Source organism: Coregonus lavaretus (genome assembly GCF_964263955.1).
Source record: "Coregonus lavaretus genome assembly, chromosome: 30".
Lineage (NCBI taxonomy): Eukaryota > Metazoa > Chordata > Actinopteri > Salmoniformes > Salmonidae > Coregonus > Coregonus lavaretus.
The window spans coordinates 34,514,553-34,539,328 of NC_140017.1; the positions used below are offsets into that span (position 1 = coordinate 34,514,553).

Here is a 24,776-nt window from a genome sequence, read left to right on the forward strand (position 1 = left end):
CAAATGTCTCCAGAAGGTGGTGAGTGACTCCGCTGTCCTGGCGTCGTGAGGGAGCTTGTTCCACCATTGGGGTGCCAGAGCAGCGAACAGTTTTGACTGGGCTGAGCGGGAACTATGCTTCCGCAGAGGAAGGGGAGCCAGCAGGCCAGTGTTCAAATCTAATCACAATGTATTTAAAGTGCATTTAACAAAGTCATAAGACACTTCACAGAAATAAAAAAAAGAGAGTAGAAAAGTATTCAATTCTCCACCCCCGAAATATGTCTATAAATCCTCTCCATGGAGCTACTTCCTGATGTTAACCACTCCTTCAATTATATACCCACCATTATGGCCAAACAGTTCTATTTTTGTTTCATCAGACCAGAGGACATTTCTCCAAAAATTACGATCTTTGTCCCCATGTGCAGTTGCAAACCGTAGTCTGGCTTTTTTATGGAGGTTTTGGAGAAGTGGCTTCTTCCTTGCTGAGCGGCCTTTCAGGTTATTTCGATATAGGACTCGTTTCCTCCAGCATCTTCCCAAGGTCCTTTGCTGTTGTTCTGGGATTGATTTGCACTTTTCGCACCAAAGTACGTTCATCTCTAGGAGACAGAACGCGTCTCCTTCCTGAGTGGTATGACAGCTGCGTGGTCCCATGGTGTTTATACTTGCATACTATTGTTTGTACAGATTAACGTGGTACCTTCAGGCGTTTGGAAATTGCTCCCAAGGATAAACCAGACTTGTGGAGGTCTACAATTTTTCTGAGGTCTTGGCTGATTTCTTTTGATTTTCCCATGATGTCAAGCAAAGAGGCACTGAGTTTGAAGGTAGGCCTTGAAATACATCCACAGGTACACCTCCAATTGACTCAAATGATGTCAATTAGCCTATCAGAAGCTTCTAAAGCCATGACATCATTTTCTGGAATTTTCCAAGCTGTTTAAAGGCACAGTCAACTTAGTGTATGTAAACTTCTGACCCACTGGAATTGTGATACAGTGAATTATAAGTGAAATAATCTGTCTGTAAACAATTGTTGGAAAAATTACTTGTGTCATGCACAAAGTAGATGTCCTAACCGACTAGCCAAAACTATAGTTTGTTAACAAGACATTTGTGGAGTGGTTGAAAAACGAGTTTATTGACTCCAACCTAAGTGTATGTAAACTTACGACTTCAACTGTATATACTGATAGCGCAACACACACCTCGTTGAGGTTTACAAAATGTACCAGTTAATTGGTCCCAATAATAAAGTGTCTAGTGTGTCCTTACCTTTGGATTCTCGAACTGTAACACTGAACTGTAGCAGTTTCTTCAGCCAACGGATGCATGCAGATTCGTAATGAATGACCAGCCTAACAAGATCTTCCAAATCTGTTTCCCTTTTTCTTTTGTAAAATACAGCATGGGAAACTGCAGCTGTCCATTTTCTGGTCGATACATCGAAGCTGACAAAGTCCTTGCCGTCATATGCATGGCTCATAAACGCCTCTGTGGTTCCGTCTGACTTCCATCCACAGCGTCCATGAGCTTGGTAAAAGTGATCTGTATGACACATAAAATGACCATAACATATCAGCACCATTTACTTCAAATATAGGCTACTGGTTAAAAGTATCAGCTCACAAAGGTAGGCTAATGGCTGCAACTAAGAAGGTATGTTTTTGGTTATTTAACCTCTGTATAGCCATGCAATTGTCATTTAGGCCTTCAGCTCTCTGTTGCACTGTCTTGGCACACATATTTTGTCTTACCATGTGAATGATTGTAATGTTCACTTGTTACTCTCACAGCCGTATCCATTACATATCGATTAAATTTCAGATTTCGATTAAGCTCCTGCCAGAATTCAATTCCCTCAGGGTGGTTTAACCATTCTGGCATCACGGCCTCTTGTTCAGCACTGCTGTTGTAGTAATAGACAATGACATCATCTATCATTACCAACTGGATGTTTTTCGGATACAAGGACCCTTGGGTTGTGATGCAGTGGCGATGAAGAGACTGAGGGGCTGGAAGACAACACTTCAAGTTATCGTTTCTGTAGCCTATTTCAATAGACAACGTTAAGACAACATTTTGTAGTGGTTGTGTTTGCTGGGTTTAGCCTGTTGAAGCCTTTTTTTTTTTTTAAGTATACAAAGTAAAACTGCATTCAGTTTGTTACACTATGATACAACTTGGTGAGACAAGAATGCCAAAAACACAACTCAAATAATGAACTCACCTACGATGGAGAACATCATGAATGAAATTAAAATTGTGGTTATCATATTTGCAATAACATGTTCTCGTTGGTGTATTCATAAACACACAATGTGAGCTGAAGTGAAAGTGAAAGAACTTGTGTTGACAAGTTGGGAGGGGAGGGGAGCAGAGTGTCGAACAGGGCTGGAGCATAGAGTTAGTTAGTGGACTCATCTTTGTATCTATCCCATTATGGCGTCTGTGAGTGCACAGACAGCCTCATTGAGGTTATCTCCTTTTTGAAGTAGTACATTTTCTTCTTCTTTCGAGTTTGAAAAAAGGATAAAGCTAATATTGATGATTTACTGCCACCTGCAGTGATGGAGTCCTGAACCAAATCTTGTGTGTCATTCGTTTATTGTGGCCACTAGATGGCGGTGATATAGCAGAAGCGTCCATGCAGCATCTGCCCCGAGAGGTAGGGGGAGATGAACACACACAGCTAAATTAATACAGCTGCAAGCAGCAATGCTGGGGTTCAGCTGTTGGCCCACAGTGCCCCAATCAGGACAAATTGGACACATCGCCCCCTGGAATGAGATACTTCTCAAATACATTTTTATTTTATTTTTTATTCGTCACATGCTTTGTAAACAACAGGTGTAGACTTACAGTGAAATGCTTACTTACTGTACTGTTCACCACAATGCCAAATATCAGAAGTCAAAATCAAACTGGTGATAGCCCTCAATGGCAATGTCCATGCAAAAAAAGGTTATATCCATAATGAGGCCTCTATGGGCTGGAGAGACTAGGCTGCCAAGCTACATCCGGTTTTTGTTGTTGCAGAGTTTGATTTGGACTGTTCTACTGTAGGTCAGTGTGATGGGTGTATGGACACAACTTAAGCTCGGGGCCCTGGGTCTGAACCCCGTCCTGTGCAACTGGGTCCTGGACTTCCTGACGGGCCGCCCCCAGTTGGTGAAGGCTGGAAACAACACCTCCACTTCACTGATCCTCAACACTGGGGCCCCACAAGGGTGCGTGCTCAGCCCCCTCCTGTACTCCCTGTTCACCCATGACTGCGTGGCCACGCACGCCTCCAACTCAATCATCAAGTTTGCAGATGACAACAGTAGTAGGCCTGATTACCAACAATGGTGAGACAACCTACAGGGAGGAGGTGAGGGCCCTGGAGGAGTGGTGCCAGGAAAATAACCTCTCCTTCAACATCAACAAAATGAAGGAGCTGATTGTGGACTTCAGGAAACAGCAGAGGGAGCACGCCCGTATCCACATCGACGGGACCGCAGTGGAGAAGGTGAAAAGCTTCAAGTTCCTCGGCGTACACATTACTGACAATCTGATATGGTCCACCCACACAGACAGTGTGGTGAAGAATACGCAACAGAGCCTCTTCAACCTCAGGAGGTGGAAGAAATTCGGCTTCGCCCCTAAGACCCTCACAAACTTTTACAGATGCACAATTGAGAGCATCCTGTTGGGCTGTATCACCGCCTGTTACGGCAACTGCACCGCCCACAACCGCAGGGCTCTCCAGAGGGTGGTGAAGTCTGCCCAACGCATCACCGGTGGGCACACTGCCTGCCTTCCAGGACACCTACAACACCCGTTGTCACAGGAAGGCCATCATACTGTTAAATAGCCATCACTAGCCGGCTACCACCCGGTTACTCAACCCTGCACCTTAGAGGCTGCTGCCCTATATACATAGACATGGAATCACTGGTCACTTTAATAATGGAACACTAGCCACTTTAATAATGTTTACATACTGCTTTACTCATTTCATATGTATATACTGTATTCTATTCTACTGTATTTTAGTCAATGTCACTCCGACATTGCTCGTCCTAATATTTATATATTTCTGAGTTCCATTCTTTTACTTTTAGATTTGTGTGTATTGTTGTGAATTGTTAGATACTACTGCACTGTTGGAGCTAGGAACACAAGCATTTCGCTACACCACCAACAACATCTGCTAAATATGTGTATGTGACCAATAACATTTGATTTGATTTGATGTGGTACCAGTAAAAGACACCAAACTCAAGCAACCACTGGAAATGGAACCACTGGAAACCACTCAACCTACCACTGGAAATGCCTTTCACAAGACACACAGGACATAGATGATTGTGGCCCAGTGCAGGTTAAACACTTCTCGTGCACAAACATAAACATTTCATTTTGTGGAATAACTTAACAAAATACATCATGGGCCACGAAGTACAGTTTTATTCAATTTCTCATATGAAAACCACTGTAGCTGGAAACTATACACTGGAAATCAGATAATAATGAACAAGTTGTAGGCCTACATGTGATTTATTTTTATTGACAATGTGCCATACAAATTCTTATCCACATCATATTTGCTTGAAATATTGTTGCTTGTTTTTTTATGTTCTGTCTATAAAGCTATGAATGTTGATGTACATATTGTTGTTCTGATCAATGCTTCATATGATAAAAGTATTAATTACCATACTGAGAATTCCCAAGCCAGCTCCCAAACCTAACATCTAAAATAGAACACCTAAAAATAAAACCTGACATCCTTGTTGGTTTAAATTTAGACTAAACCAATATTTCAACACAGCATAGTTCAGTACGTCAGTTTTCCACAGTACTCATCCTATCTGAAAGTGTATGACATGTTTCTGACAAGTCTCTGCTTTAAATCTCCCTGTCTTGTCATAGGCTGAGGATAGAAGCTACGTCAACCAAGACACTATTTATAGCAACTGAGCAACTTTCTCTCAGTTGGAGCAAAAACAGTGACGTGTGCCTGCAGTTCCTGGTAAGTGGTGGACTGGGTCATGCCGTGGTCAGACTTGGAAGTCACAGAGGAGGTCTCTCTGACTGCTCCTCCTCTCTTCTACAACAGACCAACAACGTCAGAAACAATAGACAGCCAATCACTGTTAAGATACTGGCCCTCCAGTAGCTGGACCGGGTCTTGGGAACTGTGGACATAGATATAAAGAGAAAACAGGTCATTTCAAAGTGTTGGTCATTTCAAAGTGACGTCCTAAATAATCATTTTACCCTGAGGTGAGCGTAGGTTACACTTTTATATAGGATATTCCTCGTAGGTAACAGTCCATTCCTTACTCAACAAACAAATGGAAAGATAACACAAAGGCATGTTCCCCAGTACCGGTGCCTTACCCCAGTTTACTGTGATGTTCCCCGCTACACTGCTGTGGAGCACCAGGCAGCTGTAGTGTTGGGTGTACTGGGCTCCCTGTGGGAGAGTCAGGCTTTTCCTCAGCTGGTACGAACCATCTCCGTTGGGCAGCACCTCCCCACTGCTCACCCCGTCCACCAGGGGAAGCCCCTCTGTCCCCAGCCATTCCACCTGCACCGCCCGAGGGTAGAACCCTGTCACATGACACGTGACCTCCACCTTGGAGGGTATCCGTAGGCCTCTGCTCTCAATAACACCCACCTCAGGGACTGAGAGAAGACCAGGTGTGATCAAGCCACCTCAACGTTCATTGTGTTGTCAACATTGTCTCTACCACTGACACATTGACCGCTGACATAATTAGCATTTGAAGAATACTATACTGTCTGACTGTATGTCTGTCTACCTTTTTTGTCGTGGATCCAAGGTGCGTACTTCAAAATGGTCTTTAGCCTTTCGATGCACTCATAGTTGTAGTAGTAGTAAAGGTTCTCCAGATCAAATGCTCTGTTGGCTCTGCACTTCACCAAGTGGACAGCTTGAGGGACTGCAGCCGCCCAGGTCCTGGCTGGGATGTCAAAGGTCACAAAGTCCTTCCCGTTGTAGCCATGGCTGACAGAGGTGTGCATTGTACCATCAGGGTTCAGTTGGCAGTAGCCGTGAGTTTGGTAAAGCCGAGCCTGAGGAGGGGAAGCTTCAGGAAATAGAATAAGTATCATATTTGTGGAGTTCAGGAGTGTATGCTAAGGTGTAAATCAAATCAAATCAAATCCAATTTTATTGGTCACATGCGCCGAATACAACAGGTGCAGACATTACAGTGAAATGCTTACTTGTAAGTACGGTTTATTAGGTTTCTATGAAATTGAAAGAATAGAGATTTAAAAAATTGTGATTTTGTAAATAAATAGATTGTAATCATTCTAATATAATGGATATACAAATGCATTGAGTTGACAGCACTCACCTGTAAGGTTATCATGCTGCCCAATCGTATTCAAGGTGGTAACCAAAAACCTGCGAATCATTCTGGAGACGAAGTTCATTCGCCTCCAATGAGAGGGACCCTCGTTGCTGCTGAGCCAATCAGGTATTGGGGCGTCAGCGTCCATGTGCATGGTGTTACTGTCATACTGGAGGATGGTTCTGTCATCTACACTCCACGACCCCATGAACTCTGGCAGACCTGCTACACCCTCTGACCCTATGTGATGTAGGTGGAGGACCTGAGCATCTGCAAAACAACACAACATGCAGAGATAATATTTAATTTCAAATATTTATGCAAAGATATGGTTAATATGATTAATATACAGTAAATAGGTAAAGAATATCTGTCATGTAAATGTCCTTAAGTACACTCACCTGCATATAGTATGGTATGGCTGCAAAGCAGAGCCCAAATCAAGATACACTTCATCTCAAGATAGATGTGTAAACCTTGAGTGTGAAGAGATTAGGTTCTATTCACACTTTTGTTTCTGTGGGTTTGTTGTCACAGCCTGATTACCTTGCTGTACAACACACGGATTGGTCTCTTGCAAAGATTGCATCACAGACACAGAGTGGCATGTCAGTTTACCTAATACACGTACAGCAGACAGGTTTAACAAGTTAGGAATGTCACCTTCATTTCTGTCAGGAATCATGCTCGCACTGTTAAACATAACCAATAGCAAAAAACAAAGCCCTTTTGTTTTCAATGACATTTAACTTTATCAGTGCAAGGAGATGGAATTCAATTCCTCCCTATTTGTACATTTGATTGTTTTGAAGCCTAAGTAGATTATGTAAGTTAATCATAACTCATCATGCTAACTTATTACATTTACATTTTCGTCATTTAGCAAACGCTCTTATCCAGAGCGACTTACAAATTGGTGCATTCACCTTATGATAGCCAGTGGGACAACCACTTTACAATATTATTATTATTATTTATTTTTTATTTTATTTTTTATTTGGGGTGGGGAAAGGGGGGGTAGAAGGATTACTTTATCCTATCCCAGGTATTCCTTAAAGAGGTGGGGTTTCAAGTGTCTCCGGAAGGTGGTGAGTGACTCCGCTGTCCTGGCGTCGTGAGGGAGCTTGCTCCACCATTGGGGTGCCAGAGCAGTGAACAGTTTTGACTGGGCTGAGCGGGAACTGTGCTTCCGCAGAGGTAGGGGGGCCAGCAGGCCAGAGGTGGATGAACGCAATGCCCTCGTTTGGGTGTAGGGACTGATCAGAGCCTGAAGGTACGGAGGTGCCGTTCCCCTCACAGCTCCGTAGGCAAGCACCATGGTCTTGTAGCAGATGCTGGCTTCAACTGGAAGCCAGTGGAGTGTGCGGAGGAGCGGGGTGACGTGAGAGAACTTGGGAAGGTTGAACACCAGACGGGCTGCGGCGTTCTGGATGAGTTGTAGGGGTTTAATGGCACAGGCAGGGAGCCCAGCCAACAGCGAGTTGCAGTAATTCAGACGGGAGATGACAAGTGCCTGGATTAGGACCTGTGCCGCTTCCTGTGTAAGGCAGGGTCGTACTCTGCGAATGTTGTAGAGCATGAACCTACAGAATCGGGTCACCGCCTTGATGTTAGCGGAGAACGACAGGGTGTTGTCCAGGGTCACGCCAAGGCTCTTTGCACTCTGGGAGGAGGAGTTGTCAACCGTGATGGCGAGATCATGGAACGGGCAGTCCTTCCCCAGGAGGAAGAGTAGCTCCATCTTGCCGAGGTTCAGCTTGAGGTGGTGATCCGTCATCCAAACTGATATGTCTGTCAGACATGCAGAGATGCGATTCGCCACCTGGTTATCAGAAGGGGGAAAGGAGAAGATTAATTGTGTGTCGTCTGTGTAGCAATGATAGGAGAGGCCATGTGAGGATATGACAGAGCCAAGTGACTTGGTCTATAGCGAGAATAGGAGAGGGCCTAGAACTGAGCCCTGGGGGACACCAGTGGTGAGAGCACGTGGTGCGGAGACAGGTTCTCGCCACGCCACCTGGTAGGAGCGACCTGTCAGGTAGGACGCAATCCAAGAGTGAGCCGCGCCGGAGATGCGCAACTTGGAGAGGGTGGAGAGGAGGATCTGATGGTTCACAGTATCAAAGGCAGCAGATAGATCTAGAAGGACGAGAGCAGAGGAGAGAGAGTTAGCTTTAGCAGTGCGGAGAGCCTCCGTGACACAGAGAAGAGCAGTCTCAGTTGAATGACCAGTCTTGAAACCTGACTGGTTTGGATCAAGAAGGTCATTCTGAGAGAGATAGCAAGAGAGTTGGCTAAAGACGGCACGCTCAAGAGTTTTGGAGAGAAAAGAAAGAAGGGATACTGGTCTGTAGTTGTTGACATCGGAGGGATCGAGTGTAGGTTTTTTGAGAAGGGGTGCAACTCTCGCTCTCTTGAAGACGGAAGGGACATAGCCAGCGGTCAAGGATGAGTTGATGAGCGAGGTGAGGTAAGGGAGAAGGTCTCCGGAAATGGTCTGGAGAAGAGAGGAGGGGATAGGGTCAAGAGGGCAGGTTGTTGGGCGGCCGGCCGTCACAAGTCGCAAGATTTCATCTGGAGAGAGAGGGGAGAAAGAAGTCAAAGCATAGGGTAGGGCAGTGTGAGCAGGACCAGCGGTGTCATTTGACTTAACAAACGAGAATCGGATGTCGTCAACCTTCTTTTAAAAATGGTTGACGAAGTCATCCACAGAGAGGGAGGGGGGAGGGGGAGGAGGATTCAGCAGGGAGGAGAAGGTGGCAAAGAGCTTCCTAGGGTTAGAGGCAGATGCTTGGAATTTAGAGTGGTAGAAAGTGGCTTTAGCAGCAGAAACAGAGGAAGAAAATGTAGAGAGGAGGGAGTGAAAAGATACCAGGTCCGCAGGGAGTCTAGTTTTCCTCCATTTCCGCTCGGCTGCCCGGAGCCCTGTTCTGTGAGCTCGCAATGTGTCGTCAAGCCACGGAGCAGGAGGGGAGGACCGAGCCGGCCGGGAGGATAGGGGACATAGAGAGTCAAAGGATGCAGAAATGGAGGAGAGGAGGGTTGAGGAGGCAGAATCAGGAGATTGGAGGGAGAAGGATTGAGCAGAGGGAAGAGATGATAGGATGGAAGAGGAGAGAGTAGCGGGAGAGAAAAGTAGGGGCAGAGTGAGTAGTGTTGGAGGAGAGCGAGAGAGAAAAGGATACAAAGTAGTGGTCGGAGACTTGGAGGGGAGTTGCAGTGAGATTAGTAGAAGAACAGCATCTAGTAAAGATGAGGTCAAGCGTATTGCCTGCCTTGTGAGTAGGGGGGGACGGTGAGAGGGTGAGGTCAAAAGAGGAGAGGAGTGGAAAGAAGGAGGCATAGAGAAATGAGTCAAAGGTAGACGTAGGGAGGTTAAAGTCGCCCAGAACTGTGAGGGGAGAACCATCCTCAGGAAAGGAACTTATCAAGGTGTCAAGCTCATTGATGAACTCTCCAAGGGAACCTGGAGGGCGATAAATGATACGGATGTTAAGCTTGAATGGGCTAGTGACTGTGACAGCATGGAATTCAAATGAGGAGATAGACAGATGGGTCAGGGGAGAAAGAGAGAATGTCCACTTGGGAGAGATGAGGATTCCTGTGCCACCACCCCGCTGACCAGATGCTCTCCGGGTATGCGAGAACACATGGTCAGACGAGGAGAGAGCAGTAGGAGTAGCAGTGTTTTCTGTGGTAATCCATGATTCCGTCAGTGCCAAGAAGTCGAGGGACTGGAGGGTAGCATAGGCTGAGATGAACTCTGACCTTGTTGGCCGCAGAACGGCAGTTCCAGAGGCTGCCGGAGACCTGGAACTCCACGTGGGTCGTGTGTGCAGGGACCACCAGGTTAGAGTGGCAGCAGCCACGTGGTGTGAGGCGTTTGTATAGCCTGTGCTGAGAGGAGAGAACAGGGATAGACAGACACATAGTTGACAGGCTACAGAAAATGGCTACAATAATGCACTCTAGAGCCCATGTCTTTGAGTAAGGTCCTTTCAGGCCGTAGTAACTTATTGAAGGATTGTAGTTGTCCAAACTCAACGGTAGCAGTTGGAATGTGTCTGTCTGAGTCAATGAGTACATCTCAGACTCCTGCTGCTTCAGTCACACTGGCTGAACTTGGGATAGACACCAGCGTTCAGAACACAATGGACGGACAGACATATGGGAGAGATGGGACAAACGGAAAAGCCTGGAGGGCGGAGAAAGAAAGGATGATGACCTGGGTCAGAAGGAGGGATCAGCGAAGGTGAAGATGGAGGAGAGAGGTCACTGGGGCAGCAAGACAGAGTTTCTCCTGGCCGTAGCAGGGAACGTGGTGGGTCTAGGTAACGTGTGGAGGTTCCCCTACCTCTGCTACAAAAATGGTGGAGGTGTGTCCATGAAGGAGAGGGTGCCAAGGTTATTCAAATGATGATCAGCTGAACAAATGAGCAACTTAGACCATTTAAACCCCTGTTTTTAAACCTCTGTTTGTACAGAGCCAATGTGTGTGTTTCATTTAACAGACCAAGTACAGAGGTCACAAGACAAAGACAAGGTATGGGAGTATGGTATTTCTCCTCTTGTTTCTATAAGGTACTGTAATAGCTATCATTTTGTTCTCGAGTATTGATTTGGTGGTGTGTATTTCTCAGGGGCGTTCCTGGTGCCGTACCTGGTGTTTGTGGTGCCATGCGGGGTGCCCTTGTTCCTGCTGGAGATGGCCATGGGACAGTACACTCAGGAGGGGGGCATCACCTGCTGGAAGAGGCTGTGCCCACTGGCCGAGGGTGGGCACCATGGCAACACGATGACACCATGATATGAAGAGTGTTTGATCCAATATTATAAAGATTGTAAATTGTATGAGAGAGCGAGGAAAGCCATGTGTTCGTAGTATCACGAGTGAGTACTAGAAGGTCAGTGTGCCAAGATAGATTGGGGGGCCACACGAAACCAAGGAAAGGAATGATATGGGCGTAGTTGAGTGACAAATCAATTATGGTTAGCAACTGGATAAGACAAAAGTAGACTGGAAGAGCACTATATAGGCTGAGAGAGAGTCACATGATAAGAGGCAAAGCACGTTAATCTTATTATGTGATCCAGTACTGAATAAATGTAGAGTCAAACTTCCATCTGAGTGTCTGCTGCTTTCTCTTACATCCTGCACTTATTCATACCAGAAACTCATCATAACACACCACCACCCACTGAGGAGTCACATAGAAACAGGGCTGTAGACAGGACAGGCAGAAGGACATATGAATACATGATGCTCAAACAATTTAAATTCATCTGAATTGGAATGACGAACAGTGCAATAAGGGTGGATTTCCAATTAATCCTAAGTAATGTAATCCAAATTGAATCCAATGTCTGAATTTAAAGAAAAAAAATTGACCCAAACTCCTGACTACAACTGAAAGGAAATCCCTCCCACAATAGGACATGTACTACTCTTTGTCACTGAGACATCCATGGCCTAGCTGTCTTCAGTAGAGCAGCTGTCAGCAAAGTCAATGCTTTTTGAAGAGATGGAAGATGGGTAGGACTCTCACCCTGGGATGGTGTTGGAAGGTGTCTTCTGTTTGTCTGAGCCTTGTTCCCCAACCTTTGGCAGAAAGAAAGTGTGGTAATTCACTCTTGATAAAGTTAGGGTTAGTTTAACAGCTGTCCATTTGGGACCATGCGAAAATTATCTGGTTGTACAGTCTGTCAATGTGTCCCCCCTCTCAGGTATCGGCTATGCAGGGCAGTTGATCCTCCTGTACAGCTGTATGTGTTACATCATCATCCTGGCCTGGGCTCTGTTCTACCCGGTCTCCTCCTTCAGCGCTCAGCTCCCCTGGGCCGGCAGCACCAACCCCTGGAACACTGGTACGTACCCTGGGCCGGCAGCACCAACCCCTGGAACACTGGTACGTACCCTGGGCCGGCAGCACCAACCCCTGGAACACTGGTACGTACCCTGGGCCGGCAGCACCAACCCCAGGAACACTGGTACGTACCCTGGGCCGGCAGCACCAACCCCTGGAACACTGGTACGTACCCTGGGCCGGCAGCACCAACCCCTGGAACACTGGTAGGTACCCTGGGCCGGCAGCACCAACCCCTGGAACACTGGTAGGTACCCTGGGCCACGTTATAGGTACTATAAATACAAAAGTATGTGGACACCCCTTCAAATTAGTGGATTTGGCTATTTCATCCACACCCATTGCTGACAGGTGTATAAAATCGAGCACACAGCCATGCAATCTCCATAAACAAGCATTGGCAGTAGAATGGCCTTACTGAAGAGCTCAGTGACTTTCAACGTGGCACCATGATAGGATGCCACCTTTCCAACAAGTCAGTTGGTCAAATTTCTGCCCTGCTAGAGCTGCCCCGGTCAACTGTAAGTGCTGTTATTGTGAAGTGGAAACGTCTAGGAGCAACAACAGCTCAGCCGCGAAGTGGTAAGCCACACAAGCTCACAGAGTGGGACCACCGAGTGCTGAAGCGCGTAGCATGTAAACATTGTCTGTCGTTGGTTGCAACACCCACTACTGAGTTCCAAACTGCCTCTGGAAGCAACGTCAGCACAATAACTGTTTGTGGGGAGCTTCATGAAATGGTTTCCATGGCCAAGCAGCCGCACACAAGCCTAAGATCACCTTGCGCAATGCCAATCGTCGTCTGGAGTGGTGTAAAGCTCGCCACCATTGGACTCTGGAGCAGTGGAAACGCATTCTCTGGAGTGATGAATCACGCTTCACCATCTGGCAGTCCGATGGACTAATCTGGGTTTGGCGGATGCCAGGAGAACGCTACCTGGCCGAATGCATAGTGCCAACTGTAAAGTTTGGTGGAATAGGAATAATGGTCTGGCACTGTTTTTCATGGTTCGGGCTAGGCCCCTTAGTTTTAGTGAAGGGAAATCTTAATGCTACAGCATACAATGACATTCTAGACAATTCTGTGCTTCCAACTTTGTGGTAACCGTTTAGGGAAGGTCCTTTCCTGTTTCAGCATGACAATGCCCTCGTGCACAAAGCAAGGGCCATACAGAAATGATTTGTCGACATCGGTGTGGAAGAACTTCACTGGCCTGCACAGAGCCCTGACTTCAACCCAATTGAACACCTTTGGGATGAATTGGAACGCCGACTGCGAGCCAGGCCTAATTGTCCCCGACCTCACTAATGCTCTTGTGGCTGAATGGAAGCAAGTCCCTGCAGCAATGTTCCAACATCTAGTGGAAAGTCTTCCCAGAAGAGTGGAGGCTGTTATAGCAGCAAAGGGGGGACCAACTCCATATTAATGCCCATGATATTTGAATTAGATGTTTGATGAGAAGGTGTCCACATACTTTTGGTCATGTAGTGTATGTATTTTGACTCTTTTGTAACTTTCCCCAGGTCATTGCTGTAAATGAGAATGTATTCTCAGTCAACTCAAGTGGTAAAATAAGGAATACAAACAAAATTAATATAAAGGGTGTTCTTTACCATAAGAATTGTTAGAGCAAGTTGTAATTGTGAACATTATGTTCTCTCTACCCCATTAGATGACTGTGTTACTTCTCCTCTCAAACCAGACAGATGAAATCAACATCTGCAGCCACTGAATTCTGGGACTAGGTTTACGGATTCAACATACCTTGATCTTCCAGTTGGCCACAACATTAAAGACAATGTCAGTTTGTCTACAATCTCCACCAGTCTCTTTCTCTAGGCTGCATGTGCTGGTAATCTGGGGAGTATAGGGGAGGTGGGCAGTGTCAAGTGGGAGGTGCTGCTGTGTCTCACCCCTCTCTCTGTCTCACCCCTCTCTCGCCTCTCTCTCCCTCTCCCTGTCCCACCCCTCTCTCTGTCTCACCTCTCTCTCCTCTGTCTGTCTCTCCTTTGTCTCTCCCCGCTCTCTCACCCCACTCTGTCTCTCACCCCTCTCTGTCTTTCTCCCCTCTCTGTCTCTCTCCCCTCTCTGTCTCTCACCCCTCTCAGTCTCTCACCTCTCTCTGTCTCTCCCTTCTCTGTCTCTCCCCTCTCTGTCTCTCCCCTCTCTCTCTCACCCCCCTCTGTCTCACACCCCTCTCTGTCTCTCAACCCTCTCTGTCTCTCAACCCTCTCTGTCTCACCCCTCTCTGTCTTTCTCCCCTCTCTGTCTCTCATCCCTCTCTGTGTCTCTCCCCTCTCTGTGTCTCTCCCCTATCTGTGTCTCTCCCCTCTCTGTGTCTCCCCTCTCTGTGTCTCTCCCCTCTCTGTGTCTCTCCCCTCTCTGTCTCACCCCTCACTCTCTCTCCCCTCTATGTCTCTCCCCTCTCTGTCTCTTCCCTCTCTGCGTCTCACCCCTCACTGTCTCACCCCTCACTGTCTCTCCCCTCTCTGTCTCTCTCCCCTCTCTGTCTCTCCCCTCTATGTCTCACCCCTCACTGTCTCTCCCCTCTCTGTCTCTCTCCCCTCTCTGTCTCTCACCCCCCTCTGTCTCTCACCCCTCTGTGTCTCACCCCTCTCTGTCTCTCACCCCTCTGTGTCTCACCCCTCTCTGTCTCTCACCCCTCTCTGTCTCTCACCCCTATCTGTCTCTCACCCCTCTCTGTCTCTCACCCCTCTCTGTCTCTCCCCTCTCTGTCTTTCACCCCTCTCTGTCTCACCCCTCTCTGTCTCTCTCCCCTCTCTGTCTTTCTCCCCTCTCTGTCTTTCTCCCCTCTCTGTCTTTCTCCCCTCTCTGTCTTTCTCCCCTCTCTGTCTTTCTCCCCTCTCTGTATCTCACCCCTCACTGTCTCTCCCCTCTCTGTCTCTCTCTCCTCTCTGTCTCTCTCCCCTCTCTGTCTCTCACCCCTCTCTGTCTCTCACCCCTCTCTGTCTCTCACCCCTCTCTGTCTTTCTCCCATCTCTGTGTCTCTCCCCTCTCTGTCTCTCACCCCTCTCTGTGTCTCTCCTCTCTCTGTCTCTTACCCTCACTCTCTCTCCCCTCTCTCTGTGTCTCTCCCCTCTCTGTCTCTCCCCTCTCTGTCTCTCCCCTCTCTGTGTCTCTCCCCTCTCTGTCTCTCTCCCCTCTCTGTCTCTCACCCCTCTGTGTCTCACCCCTCTCTGTCTCTCACACCTCTCTGTCTCTCACACCTCTCTGTCTTTCTCCCCTCTCTCTCTCTCTCCCCTCTCTCTGTGTCTCACCCCTCTCTGTCTCTCACACCTCTCTGTCTCTCACACCTCTCTGTCTCTCACTCCTCTCTGTCTTTCTCCCCTCTCTGTGTCTCTCCCCTCTCTGTCTCGCTCCCCTCTCTGTCTCTCCCCCCTCTCTGTCTCTCCCCTCTCTGTCTCTCACCCCTCTGTGTCTCACCCCTCTCTGTCTCTCACCCTTCTCTGTCTCTCACCCCTCTCTGTCTCTCACCCTTCTCTGTCTCTCACACCTCTCTATCTCTCACACCTCTCTGTCTCTCACCCCTCTCTGTCTCTCTCCCCTCTCTGTCTCTCCCCTCTCTCTCTCTCTCCCCTCTCTGTGTTTCTCCCCTCTCTCTGTCTCACCCCTCTCTGTCTCCCCCCTCTGTCTCTCTCCTCTCTGCGTCTCTCCCCTCTCTGCGTCTCCAAAGAATAAACACCAGCCTCTCCCGGGACTGTGCCCTGCGACCCAATGTACACCTGGCCCACCATCCCACCCTCGATCTGGACTGTCTCTATGACCATGTTTACCCACACCTGGAGGAGCCACAGCCCGGAAGGCAGAGCTATGCACAGGCTGTGAGAGGAGCAACTGGCCCAGCCCCCACCAAAGAAATTAGTGACATTAAACAAATGCAAAATGTGATAGGCCGAGGGTCATGGTAAGATGAGCACAAGAACTCCACCATCCTCACACTACATCCACCCAAGTGGCATGACACAAATGCTATCTTAAATGATAAACGAATCACATTTGCATATTAAGAGTTTAGGTTAATTGAAAAATCATATTTTAATAGTTATTGTTGGATTGTGAGTGTTTATCTAATTTTGAAGGTAAAGAAAAAACAGTTATGAAATCTTTTTACGTTGCATGTTGGAATTTATAAGGTTTGAAGTCCTCTGCTTTTGGGCTAAAGAGCAGAAACCCAGACTTCCTGAAAGAAATGTATGATGTTGATATTGTAGTACTACAGGAAACATGGTGCAGAAGTGATGTTTCCACTAGCTGTCCACTAGATTATAGGGAGATAATCGTACCATCCACCAAATTAAAAGGAACCACACAGGGCAGAGACTCAGGGGGAATGCTAATATGGTCTAAATCTGAACTAACTCATTCAATCGAATTGATCAAAACAGGAGAATTCTTTATCTGGTTATTTTAAGGCTATTTTAACAGATAGAAACGTCTTCCTCTGTGCCACATACATTCCCCCCTCAGAGTCACCCTACTTCAATGAAGAGAGTTTCTCCATTCTAGAGGGGGAGATTAGTCACTTTCAGGCCCAAGGCAATGTACTGGTCTGTGGAGACCTGAATGCTACAACAGCAGAAGAACTAGACACTTTTAACAGTCATGGGGACAAACACCTACCGGGAAGCAACAACATTTCCCTCCCCACATACCCCCCAGAAACAACAATGACAAAGTGAAAAACAAAAATGGAGTACAGCTCCTGAAGCTCTGTTGAACACTGGGTCTGTACATAGTCAATGATAGGCTAAGAGGGGACTCTTTTGGTAGGTACACCTACAGCTCATCCCTTGGCAGCAGTACCGTAGACTACTTAATCACCGACCTCAACCCAGAGTCTCTCGGAGCCTTCACAGTCAGCCCACTAACACCTCTCTCAGACCACAGTAAAATCACAATGTATCTGAGAAGAGCAGAACCCAACCATGAGGCATCACGGCCCAATAAATTACATGGTACTAAACAGGCCTATAGATGGAGTGCAAACAGTACAGAAATCTACCAAAAAGCAATTAGTAGCCAAAAAATACAATCTCTCCTTGATAACTTTTTAGCCTTAACATTCTCCTACAGCAATGAAGGTGTAAATTTGGCCGTTTGGAACATAAACTTTATTTTTGACAAATTAGTCTCCTTGGCTAATCTAAATCTAAAGAAACATAAGAGCAAACCAAAAAGAATAGATAATGAAAAATGGTTTGATAATGATTGCAAAAATCTAAGAAAGCCATTGAGAAATTTATCTAATCAAAAACACAGAGACCCAGACAACAAAAATATGCCTTCAATATGGGGAAACACTGAAGCAATACAAACACACCCTAAGAACAAAAAAGGAACAGCACATTAGAAATCAGCTGGATGTAATTGAGGAATGCATAGAATCAAACCACTTCTGGGAGAATTTGAATAAATTAAACAAACCTCATCATGAGGAATTGGCCATCCAAAATGGGGATATGTGGAGAAATCACTTTGCAAACCTCTACAGCAATATAACAAAGAGCCCAGAACAATAAGATATACAAGAATAATTACAAATCCTTGAATCAGCAGTCAAAGACTATCAGAATCCTGTGGATACCCCAAATACAGAACAAGAATAATTGGAAAAACTATGCTCCTGTGGTGCTGATGGTATTTTAAATGAAATGATCAAATATACAGACACAAATTCAAATTGGCTATACTCAAACTCTTCAACATTATCCTCACTGCATGTATTTTCCCTGATATTTGGAACCAAGGATTGAGCACACCAATCTATAAAAATGGAGACAAATTTGACCCAAATAATTACAGGAATTTGCGTTAACACCAACTTGGGGAAAATTCTCTGCAGTATCATAAATAGTATTTCCTTGATGAACACAACATCCTAATCAGAAGCCAGATTGTATTTTTTAAAATTATTGTACAACAGATCATATTTAGACCCTCCACACTCTAATTGACAAACAAGTAAACCAAAACATAGGCAAAATCTACTCGTGTTTGTAGACTTCAATAAAGCATTTGATTCAATTTGGCACAAAGGTATTTTTTTATAAACTAATAGAAAGTGGTATTGGAGGGAAAACATATGATGTTATTAAATCAATGTACACTAAAAACAAATGTGCGGTTAAAATTGGAAACAAGCAAACAGACTTCTTCTCTCAGGGACGTGGAGTGAAACAGGGCTGCCCAATAAGTACAACACTATTTAACATCTACATTAATGAATTGGAAAAAACATTAGAAGAATCGGCAGCACCTGGTCTCACCCTACACAACACTGAAATCAAGTGTATGATGTACGCAGATGACCTGGTGCTACTGTTTCCCACTAAGGAGCGGTTACAGCAGCATCTAGATCATCTGCACAGGTTCTGTCAGACCTGGGCTCTGACCGTTAATCTAAAAAAAACAAATATAATGTTATTCCAAAAAAGGTCAGGAAATCAGGATGACAAATATAAATTCTATTTGGACACAGTTCTATTAGAACACACCAAAAACTACACGTATCTAGGACTAAATATCAGCAACACAGGTAGCTTTCACATGGCTGTGAATGAGCTGAGAGACAATGCAAAAAGATAATTCTATGCCATTAAAAGGAACATTAAAATCAAAATTCCAATTAGAATCTGGCTAAAACATTTCCTATCAGTTATAGAACCAATTGCTCTATATGGCAGCGAAGTATGGGGTCCGCTCTCTAATAATGAATTTACCAAATGGGACAAACATCCAATCGAAATACTGCATGCAGAGTTTTGCAGGACTGTATTGCAAGTGCAAAGAAAAACTCAAAATAACGCATGTAGAGCAGAATTGGACCAATACCCCCTCCTTATTCGAATAGAAAAAAGAGCCATCAAATTTTACAACCATCTAAAAACAAGTGACCCCAAAACATACCATCACACAGCCAGCTGGTTCTGAGACTCAGTTCACTAACCCAAACCAACCTCATAGAGCCTCAGGACAGCACTCAGAAAATCTGGCCCAACCAAATTATCACAAAGCAAAAAGAAAAATATATCACCTATTGGAAAGACACCACAAAAAATGAAAGTAAACTTCAATGCTATTTGGCTCTAAACAGACAGTCTGCCACCATGTACTATCTGACTACTCTGATAGAAAACTGAGGAAAACACTGACTAGGTACAGGCTCAGTGAGCACAGTCTGGCTATAGAGACCGGTCGTCACAGGCGAACCTGGCTGCCCAGAGAGGACAGGCTGTGCTCACTCTGCTCCAGGGGAGAGGTAGAGACAGAGCTGCATTTCCTATTACACTGTGACATATACTCAGACCTAAGAGAATATTTATTTTCCAAAATTATCATTCAGTACAAAGATTTTGAAACTATCAAATATTTATTGGGTGAAAAGCCAAAATGTGCAGTTTTGGCAGCCAAATAGTTGTACTTGTCACGATCGTTGAGAGACGGGTCAGACCAAGGTGCAGCGTGCGATGTGAACATGTTCATTTAACTCAAATAAACTCATGACAAAACAACAAAACAACGTAACCCCACAGGGGGTATGACATTTTTTTAATGTATGCACTAACTAACTGTAAGTCGCTCAGGATAAGAGCGTCTGCTAAATGACTAAAATGTAAATGTAACGTGAAGTCCAAGGCTGTACACAATACAAGCCTAACACAGGAACAAGATCCCACAACTAAGGTAGGCAAACAGGCTACTTAAGTATGATCCCCAATCAGAGACAACGAGATGTCTCTGATTGGGAATCACACCCGGCCAAACATAGAAACACAATACCTAGATCCTAAACAGAGAGATACATCACATAGATTTCCACACCCTGACTCAACATACAAGAGTTCCATACGTCAGGGCGTGACAGTCCTCCTGTCACAACCTGAGGGACAGCCAGTGAAAAGTGTAATGTAATGTTAATAATATTTCCTGTTTTGTTTTGGCTTTCAAACCATGTCATGTGTCCTCTCAGTCATGTTGAGACTGGTCGACTACTATTGCTGTAATGTATTGTTATTCTCGTTAATATTGTTGTTGTAGTTAATGGTAATCCCCATTTACACTACTACTGTTACAGTGGGGGGAAAAAATATTTAGTCAGCCACCAATTGTGTAAGTTCTCCCACTTAAAAAGATGAGAGAGGCCTGTAATTTTCATCATAGGTACACGTCAACTATGACAGGCAAAATGAGATTTTTTTTCTCCAGAAAATCACATTGTAGGATTTGTTATGAATTTATTTGCAAATTATGGTGGAAAATAAGTATTTGGTCAATAACAAAAGTTTCTCAATACTTAGATATATACCCTTTGTTGGCAATGACACAGGTCAAACGTTTTCTGTAAGTCTTCACAAGGTTTTCACACACTGTTGCTGGTATTTTGGCCCATTCCTCCATGCAGATCTCCTCTAGAGCAGTGATGTTTTGGGGCTGTCGCTGGGCAACACAGACTTTCAACTCCCTCCAAAGATTTTCTATGGGGTTGAGATCTGGAGACTGGCTAGGCCACTCCAGGACCTTGAAATGCTTCTTACGAAGCCACTCCTTCGTTGCCCGGGCGGTGTGTTTGGGATCATTGTCATGCTGAAAGACCCAGCCACGTTTCATCTGTTGATGGAAGGAGGTTTTCACTCAAAATCTCACGATACATGGCCCCATTCATTCTTTCCTTTACACGGATCAGTCGTCCTGGTCCCTTTGCAGAAAAACAGCCCCGAAGCATGATGTCTCCACCCCCATGCTTCACAGTAGGTATGGTGTTCTTTGGATGCAACTCAGCATTCTTTGTCCTCCAAACACGACGAGTTGAGTTTTTACCAAAAAGTTATATTTTGGTTTCATCTGACCATATGACATTCTCCCAATCCTCTTCTGGATCATCCAAATGCACTCTAGCAAACTTCAGACGGGCCTGGACATGTACTGGCTTAAGCAGGGGGACACGTCTGGCACTGCAGGATTTGAGTCCCTGGCTTTGTTACTTTGGTCCCAGCTCTCTGCAGGTCATTCACTAGGTCCCCCCGTGTGGTTCTGGGATTTTTGCTCACCGTTCTTGTGATCATTTTGACCCCACGGGGTGAGATCTTGCGTGGAGCCCCAGATCGAGGGAGATTATCAGTGGTCTTGTATGTCTTCCATTTCCTAATAATTGCTCCCACAGTTGATTTCTTCAAACCAAGCTGCTTACCTATTGCAGATTCAGTCTTCCCAGCCTGGTGCAGGTCTACAATTTTGTTTCTGGTGTCCTTTGACAGCTCTTTGGTCTTGGCCATAGTGGAGTTTGGAGTGTGACTGTTTGAGGTTGTGGACAGGTGTCTTTTATACTGATAACAAGTTCAAACAGGTGTCATTAATACAGGTAACGAGTGGAGGACAGAGGAGCCTCTTAAAGAAGAAGTTACAGGTCTGTGAGAGCCAGAAATCTTGCTTGTTTGTAGGTGACCAAATACTTATTTTCCACCATAATTTGCAAATAAATTCATTAAAAATCCTACAATGTGATTTTCTGGAGAGAAAAAAAATCTCAATTTGTCTGTCATAGTTGACGTGTACCTATGATGAAAATTACAGGCCTCTCTCATCTTTTTAAGTGGGAGAACTTGCACAATTGGTGGCTGACTAAATACTTTTTTTCCCCACTGTATTATTGCTGTTGGTCCCACCATTTTTGTTATATGTATACTTTGACAATGTAAGTCATTTAACTTGCCATGTCTATAAAGTCTAATGAATTGAATTGAATTAGAGAGAGAGAAAGAGAGAGAATATTGTGTTCCAGATCTCTAGCTGTGATCTACTTAAAGAGAGTGGTCGTCCTATTCACACCTCTCTTCTCCTGTCCCCAGGGTGGGATGTATGTGTTCCAGCTGTTTGACTACTACGCCTGTAACAGAACCTGTCTGCTGTTCCTCTCTGTGTTCGAGTCCCTGGCCATAGGATGGATATTTGGTGAGGCTGATATGAACTAACCTGGAATATATTTCTGTCAATGCCCTCTTTTATGTCCAATAAAAAATATGATTTATAAAAGATATATAAAACATACATATAAACAATGTGATGCCATAAAATCCTATAGAAATACAAACCAGTATCATTCCACTATCAATCTTATTGAGATGATAAACCTGATATCAATATAACATGCCAACATTTAGATCATGTCATTAACGTGTCTTTGTCTCTACCCAATCTAACCCACCAGGTGCAGAGCGTATGTATGGTGTGATAGAGGACATGACAGGGATGAGGCCTAACCCCATCTTCAAGCTCTGCTGGCTCTGGTTTCCCTGGTGAGTTCCAGGCTTTGATGGACAGTAATGGCTTGCAGGACTCACATTGTGCAATCCTATAAAACACCAACAGGTGGCATTATTACAATGCAATAGGTTACAAATTAATCGGAGCTCAGCTGTTTCTCAGAATGGCACCTGTTGCATTTGAACTTTCACTTGCTTTACACAAGCAACTATTCACATGCTCACATCTTTGAGAGACGGAATTATGGTAGTGTTCTCAACAGCAACAAAAAGGACTGATCTGGAGTTACTTTAAATGTTAAAAGCATATCTTAATGTTGAAGAAATCCTAATTTCCTCTCGTCTCTCCCATGTGTTGTTTATCTGCTCTCTGGTGGAGTACCAGTCCCTGACCTTCAACCGCTGGTATGTGTACCCACGATGGGTGTATGTTCTGGGCTGGCTGTTGGCCCTCTCCTCCATCCTCCTGGTCCCCAGGTGGGCCCTGATGCAGATCTGCACTGGAACAGGCAGTCTTAGAGAAGTGAGAGTGTGACTGACCTGTGACCGGCGTTCAAATCCGGGTTTCCTTCATGGATTGGTCATAGGATAATTATGTTTAAACGATCAAATTGGAGGAATTATAGATCTCAAATTATTTTTCAAAACTGAGTGGGTAAGTATCATTTAATCACAGCAAAATGACCATAAAGTATTGAAGAAACCAACTCACTCACTTAAAGAAACAATGAAGTTTAAATCATTAACCATTAAAGTTGACATGTTGACGTGCTGACTTTCCCCTCATCTCCCCAGCGTTTCCTCCACCTGTGTCGGCCGGACCATGACCACCCATTGACCCGGAAGAGAAAGGCTGAGCTGGAGCACATGACCTCTGGAGCAGAGACGGAGGTACTCATGACTGCAGCAAGGGAAACCACAGACAAATGAACTGACACCCACCTAGAAAAGCTTCTGTGTCAAAGTTCTTCATATACTGAACGTTTATCTTAACACAACACCTAGCTGAACTCTTGTATCTTTACCAACACGTTGAGAGAAGACCATTGATAATGAACACTGGTGCACGTTTCAATACAGTGTCGTCATGTTCCATATTTGAACAGTGTGTTGCCACCATACATTTGTAAGGACATAGCCCAAGCACAGAGCGAGCGACCTTGAGACACTGCAGATTGTCATTAATACAGTACAAAACAAAACACAATGTCCTTTCAACTGTCCCCACTCAAGGCTTAACATGGGTTACTGGCAGCTCGTGACGTACCTTTCTGAAGTCACTCCAGTTTACCTGGAAGCAGTTGTAGTCACATATAAAGGTCATCTCATTCTGTCAGTTTCTTATTATGAAAGACCATTTTTGGCCAATATAAAGCAACTCTTTGACTAATGGCATTTTTGTTATGTAAATTAGTGTTTTACCTCAACGTTAGACATCAGAAACATTGATGAATTCCCCACAAAAGGATGTTTTTCTAAAAACACAAGTTAAAGTAGATTAAAGAATAAAACGTGTTTGTCTTTATCTCACATAGAAAGTCTCCCTTAGATGAGACTCAAGAAGCAAACACATACACACCTGACTTTGTTACTATATACAGTATTTAGTCTAAAATCACAATACTTTGTCAATACTAAAACAAACTATCAAAGACCAATGTTTATACATAATTCCCTGGTAGATCTTCAAGACCCTGAATGAGATTGCCTTTTATGTTTCAATGACATCTTTAACCATTCGATACGGTTATACACTGAGTGTACAAAACATTAGGAACACCTTCCTAATATTGAGTTACACCCCCTTTGCCCTCAGAACAACCTCAATTCGTCAGGGCATGGACTCTAAAAGGAGTCGAAAGCATTCCACAGGGATGCTGGCCCATGTTGACTCCAATGCCTCCCACAGTTGTGTCAAGTTGGCTGAATGTCCTTTGGGTGGCGGACCATTCTTGATACACACGGGAAAATGTGGAGCGTGAAAAACCCAGCAGCGTTGCAGTTCTTGACACACTCAAACCGGTGCGCCTGGCACCTACTACCATACCCCGTTGTTCAAAGGCACTTAAATATTTTGTCTTGCCCATTCACCCTCTGAATGGCACACATACACAACCCATGTCTCAATTGTCTCAAGGCTTAAAAATCCTTCTTTAACCTGTCTCCTCCCTTTCATCTACACTAATTGATTGAAGTGGATTTAACAGATGACATCAATAACGGATCATAGCTTTCACCTGGTCAGTCTGTTTTATGTATGGCAAATACAAAAATA

General features: G+C 45.0%; 3 protein-coding genes across 3 annotated transcripts; 1 reads left to right on the forward strand and 2 right to left on the reverse strand.

Annotated features, from left to right (window-relative positions):
* Positions 1-805: 805 nt before the first annotated feature.
* Positions 806-2,657, reverse strand: LOC311106091 (major histocompatibility complex class I-related gene protein-like). The gene is made up of 3 exons (XM_084148399.1): positions 2,216-2,657; positions 1,743-2,000; positions 806-1,533 (listed from the first exon to the last, which is right to left on the reverse strand). The coding sequence occupies exons 1-3, from the start codon at positions 2,259-2,261 to the stop codon at positions 1,205-1,207; spliced, it is 633 nt and encodes a 210-aa protein (XP_084004525.1). The 5' UTR covers positions 2,262-2,657; the 3' UTR covers positions 806-1,204.
* A 426-nt stretch (positions 2,658-3,083) lies between these two features.
* Positions 3,084-7,256, reverse strand: LOC311106145 (major histocompatibility complex class I-related gene protein-like). Its single transcript, XM_084148472.1, has 5 exons — positions 6,758-7,256; positions 6,360-6,626; positions 5,799-6,086; positions 5,374-5,661; positions 3,084-5,168 (listed from the first exon to the last, which is right to left on the reverse strand). The coding sequence occupies exons 1-5, from the start codon at positions 6,810-6,812 to the stop codon at positions 5,044-5,046; spliced, it is 1,023 nt and encodes a 340-aa protein (XP_084004598.1). The 5' UTR covers positions 6,813-7,256; the 3' UTR covers positions 3,084-5,043.
* Positions 7,257-10,058: 2,802 nt separating this feature from the next.
* Positions 10,059-24,638, forward strand: LOC311106223 (sodium- and chloride-dependent GABA transporter 2-like). Its single transcript, XM_084148526.1, has 7 exons — positions 10,059-10,732; positions 10,997-11,131; positions 12,081-12,344; positions 21,990-22,190; positions 22,447-22,534; positions 22,608-22,630; positions 22,807-24,638. Exons 1-7 carry the CDS (start codon positions 10,615-10,617, stop codon positions 23,034-23,036), a joined length of 1,059 nt encoding a protein of 352 aa, XP_084004652.1. The 5' UTR covers positions 10,059-10,614; the 3' UTR covers positions 23,037-24,638.
* The last annotated feature ends 138 nt before the right edge of the window (positions 24,639-24,776 follow it).

What these genes read in the sequence shown, in the direction of transcription:
- LOC311106223 (XM_084148526.1), top strand. Translation starts at nt 10,615, where the DNA reads ATGGAGGAGAGAGGTCACTGGGGCAGCAAGACAGAGTTTCTCCTGGCC. An exon ending in CTGCTACAAAAATGGTGGAG is followed by an intron (nt 10,733 to 10,996) that starts GTGTGTCCATGA and finishes TGTATTTCTCAG; the next exon opens with GGGCGTTCCTGGTGCCGTAC. An exon ending in CACCAACCCCAGGAACACTG is followed by an intron (nt 12,345 to 21,989) that starts GTACGTACCCTG and finishes ATTGAATTAGAG; the next exon opens with AGAGAGAAAGAGAGAGAATA.
- LOC311106145 (XM_084148472.1), bottom strand. Translation starts at nt 6,812, where the DNA reads ATGAAGTGTATCTTGATTTGGGCTCTGCTTTGCAGCCATACCATACTA. An exon ending in CCATACCATACTATATGCAG is followed by an intron (nt 6,627 to 6,757) that starts GTGAGTGTACTT and finishes GTTGTTTTGCAG; the next exon opens with ATGCTCAGGTCCTCCACCTA. An exon ending in GCAGCATGATAACCTTACAG is followed by an intron (nt 6,087 to 6,359) that starts GTGAGTGCTGTC and finishes TATTTCCTGAAG; the next exon opens with CTTCCCCTCCTCAGGCTCGG.
- LOC311106091 (XM_084148399.1), bottom strand. Translation starts at nt 2,261, where the DNA reads ATGATAACCACAATTTTAATTTCATTCATGATGTTCTCCATCGTAG. An exon ending in CATGATGTTCTCCATCGTAG is followed by an intron (nt 2,001 to 2,215) that starts GTGAGTTCATTA and finishes GTTGTCTTCCAG; the next exon opens with CCCCTCAGTCTCTTCATCGC. An exon ending in ACATTACAATCATTCACATG is followed by an intron (nt 1,534 to 1,742) that starts GTAAGACAAAAT and finishes TGTGTCATACAG; the next exon opens with ATCACTTTTACCAAGCTCAT.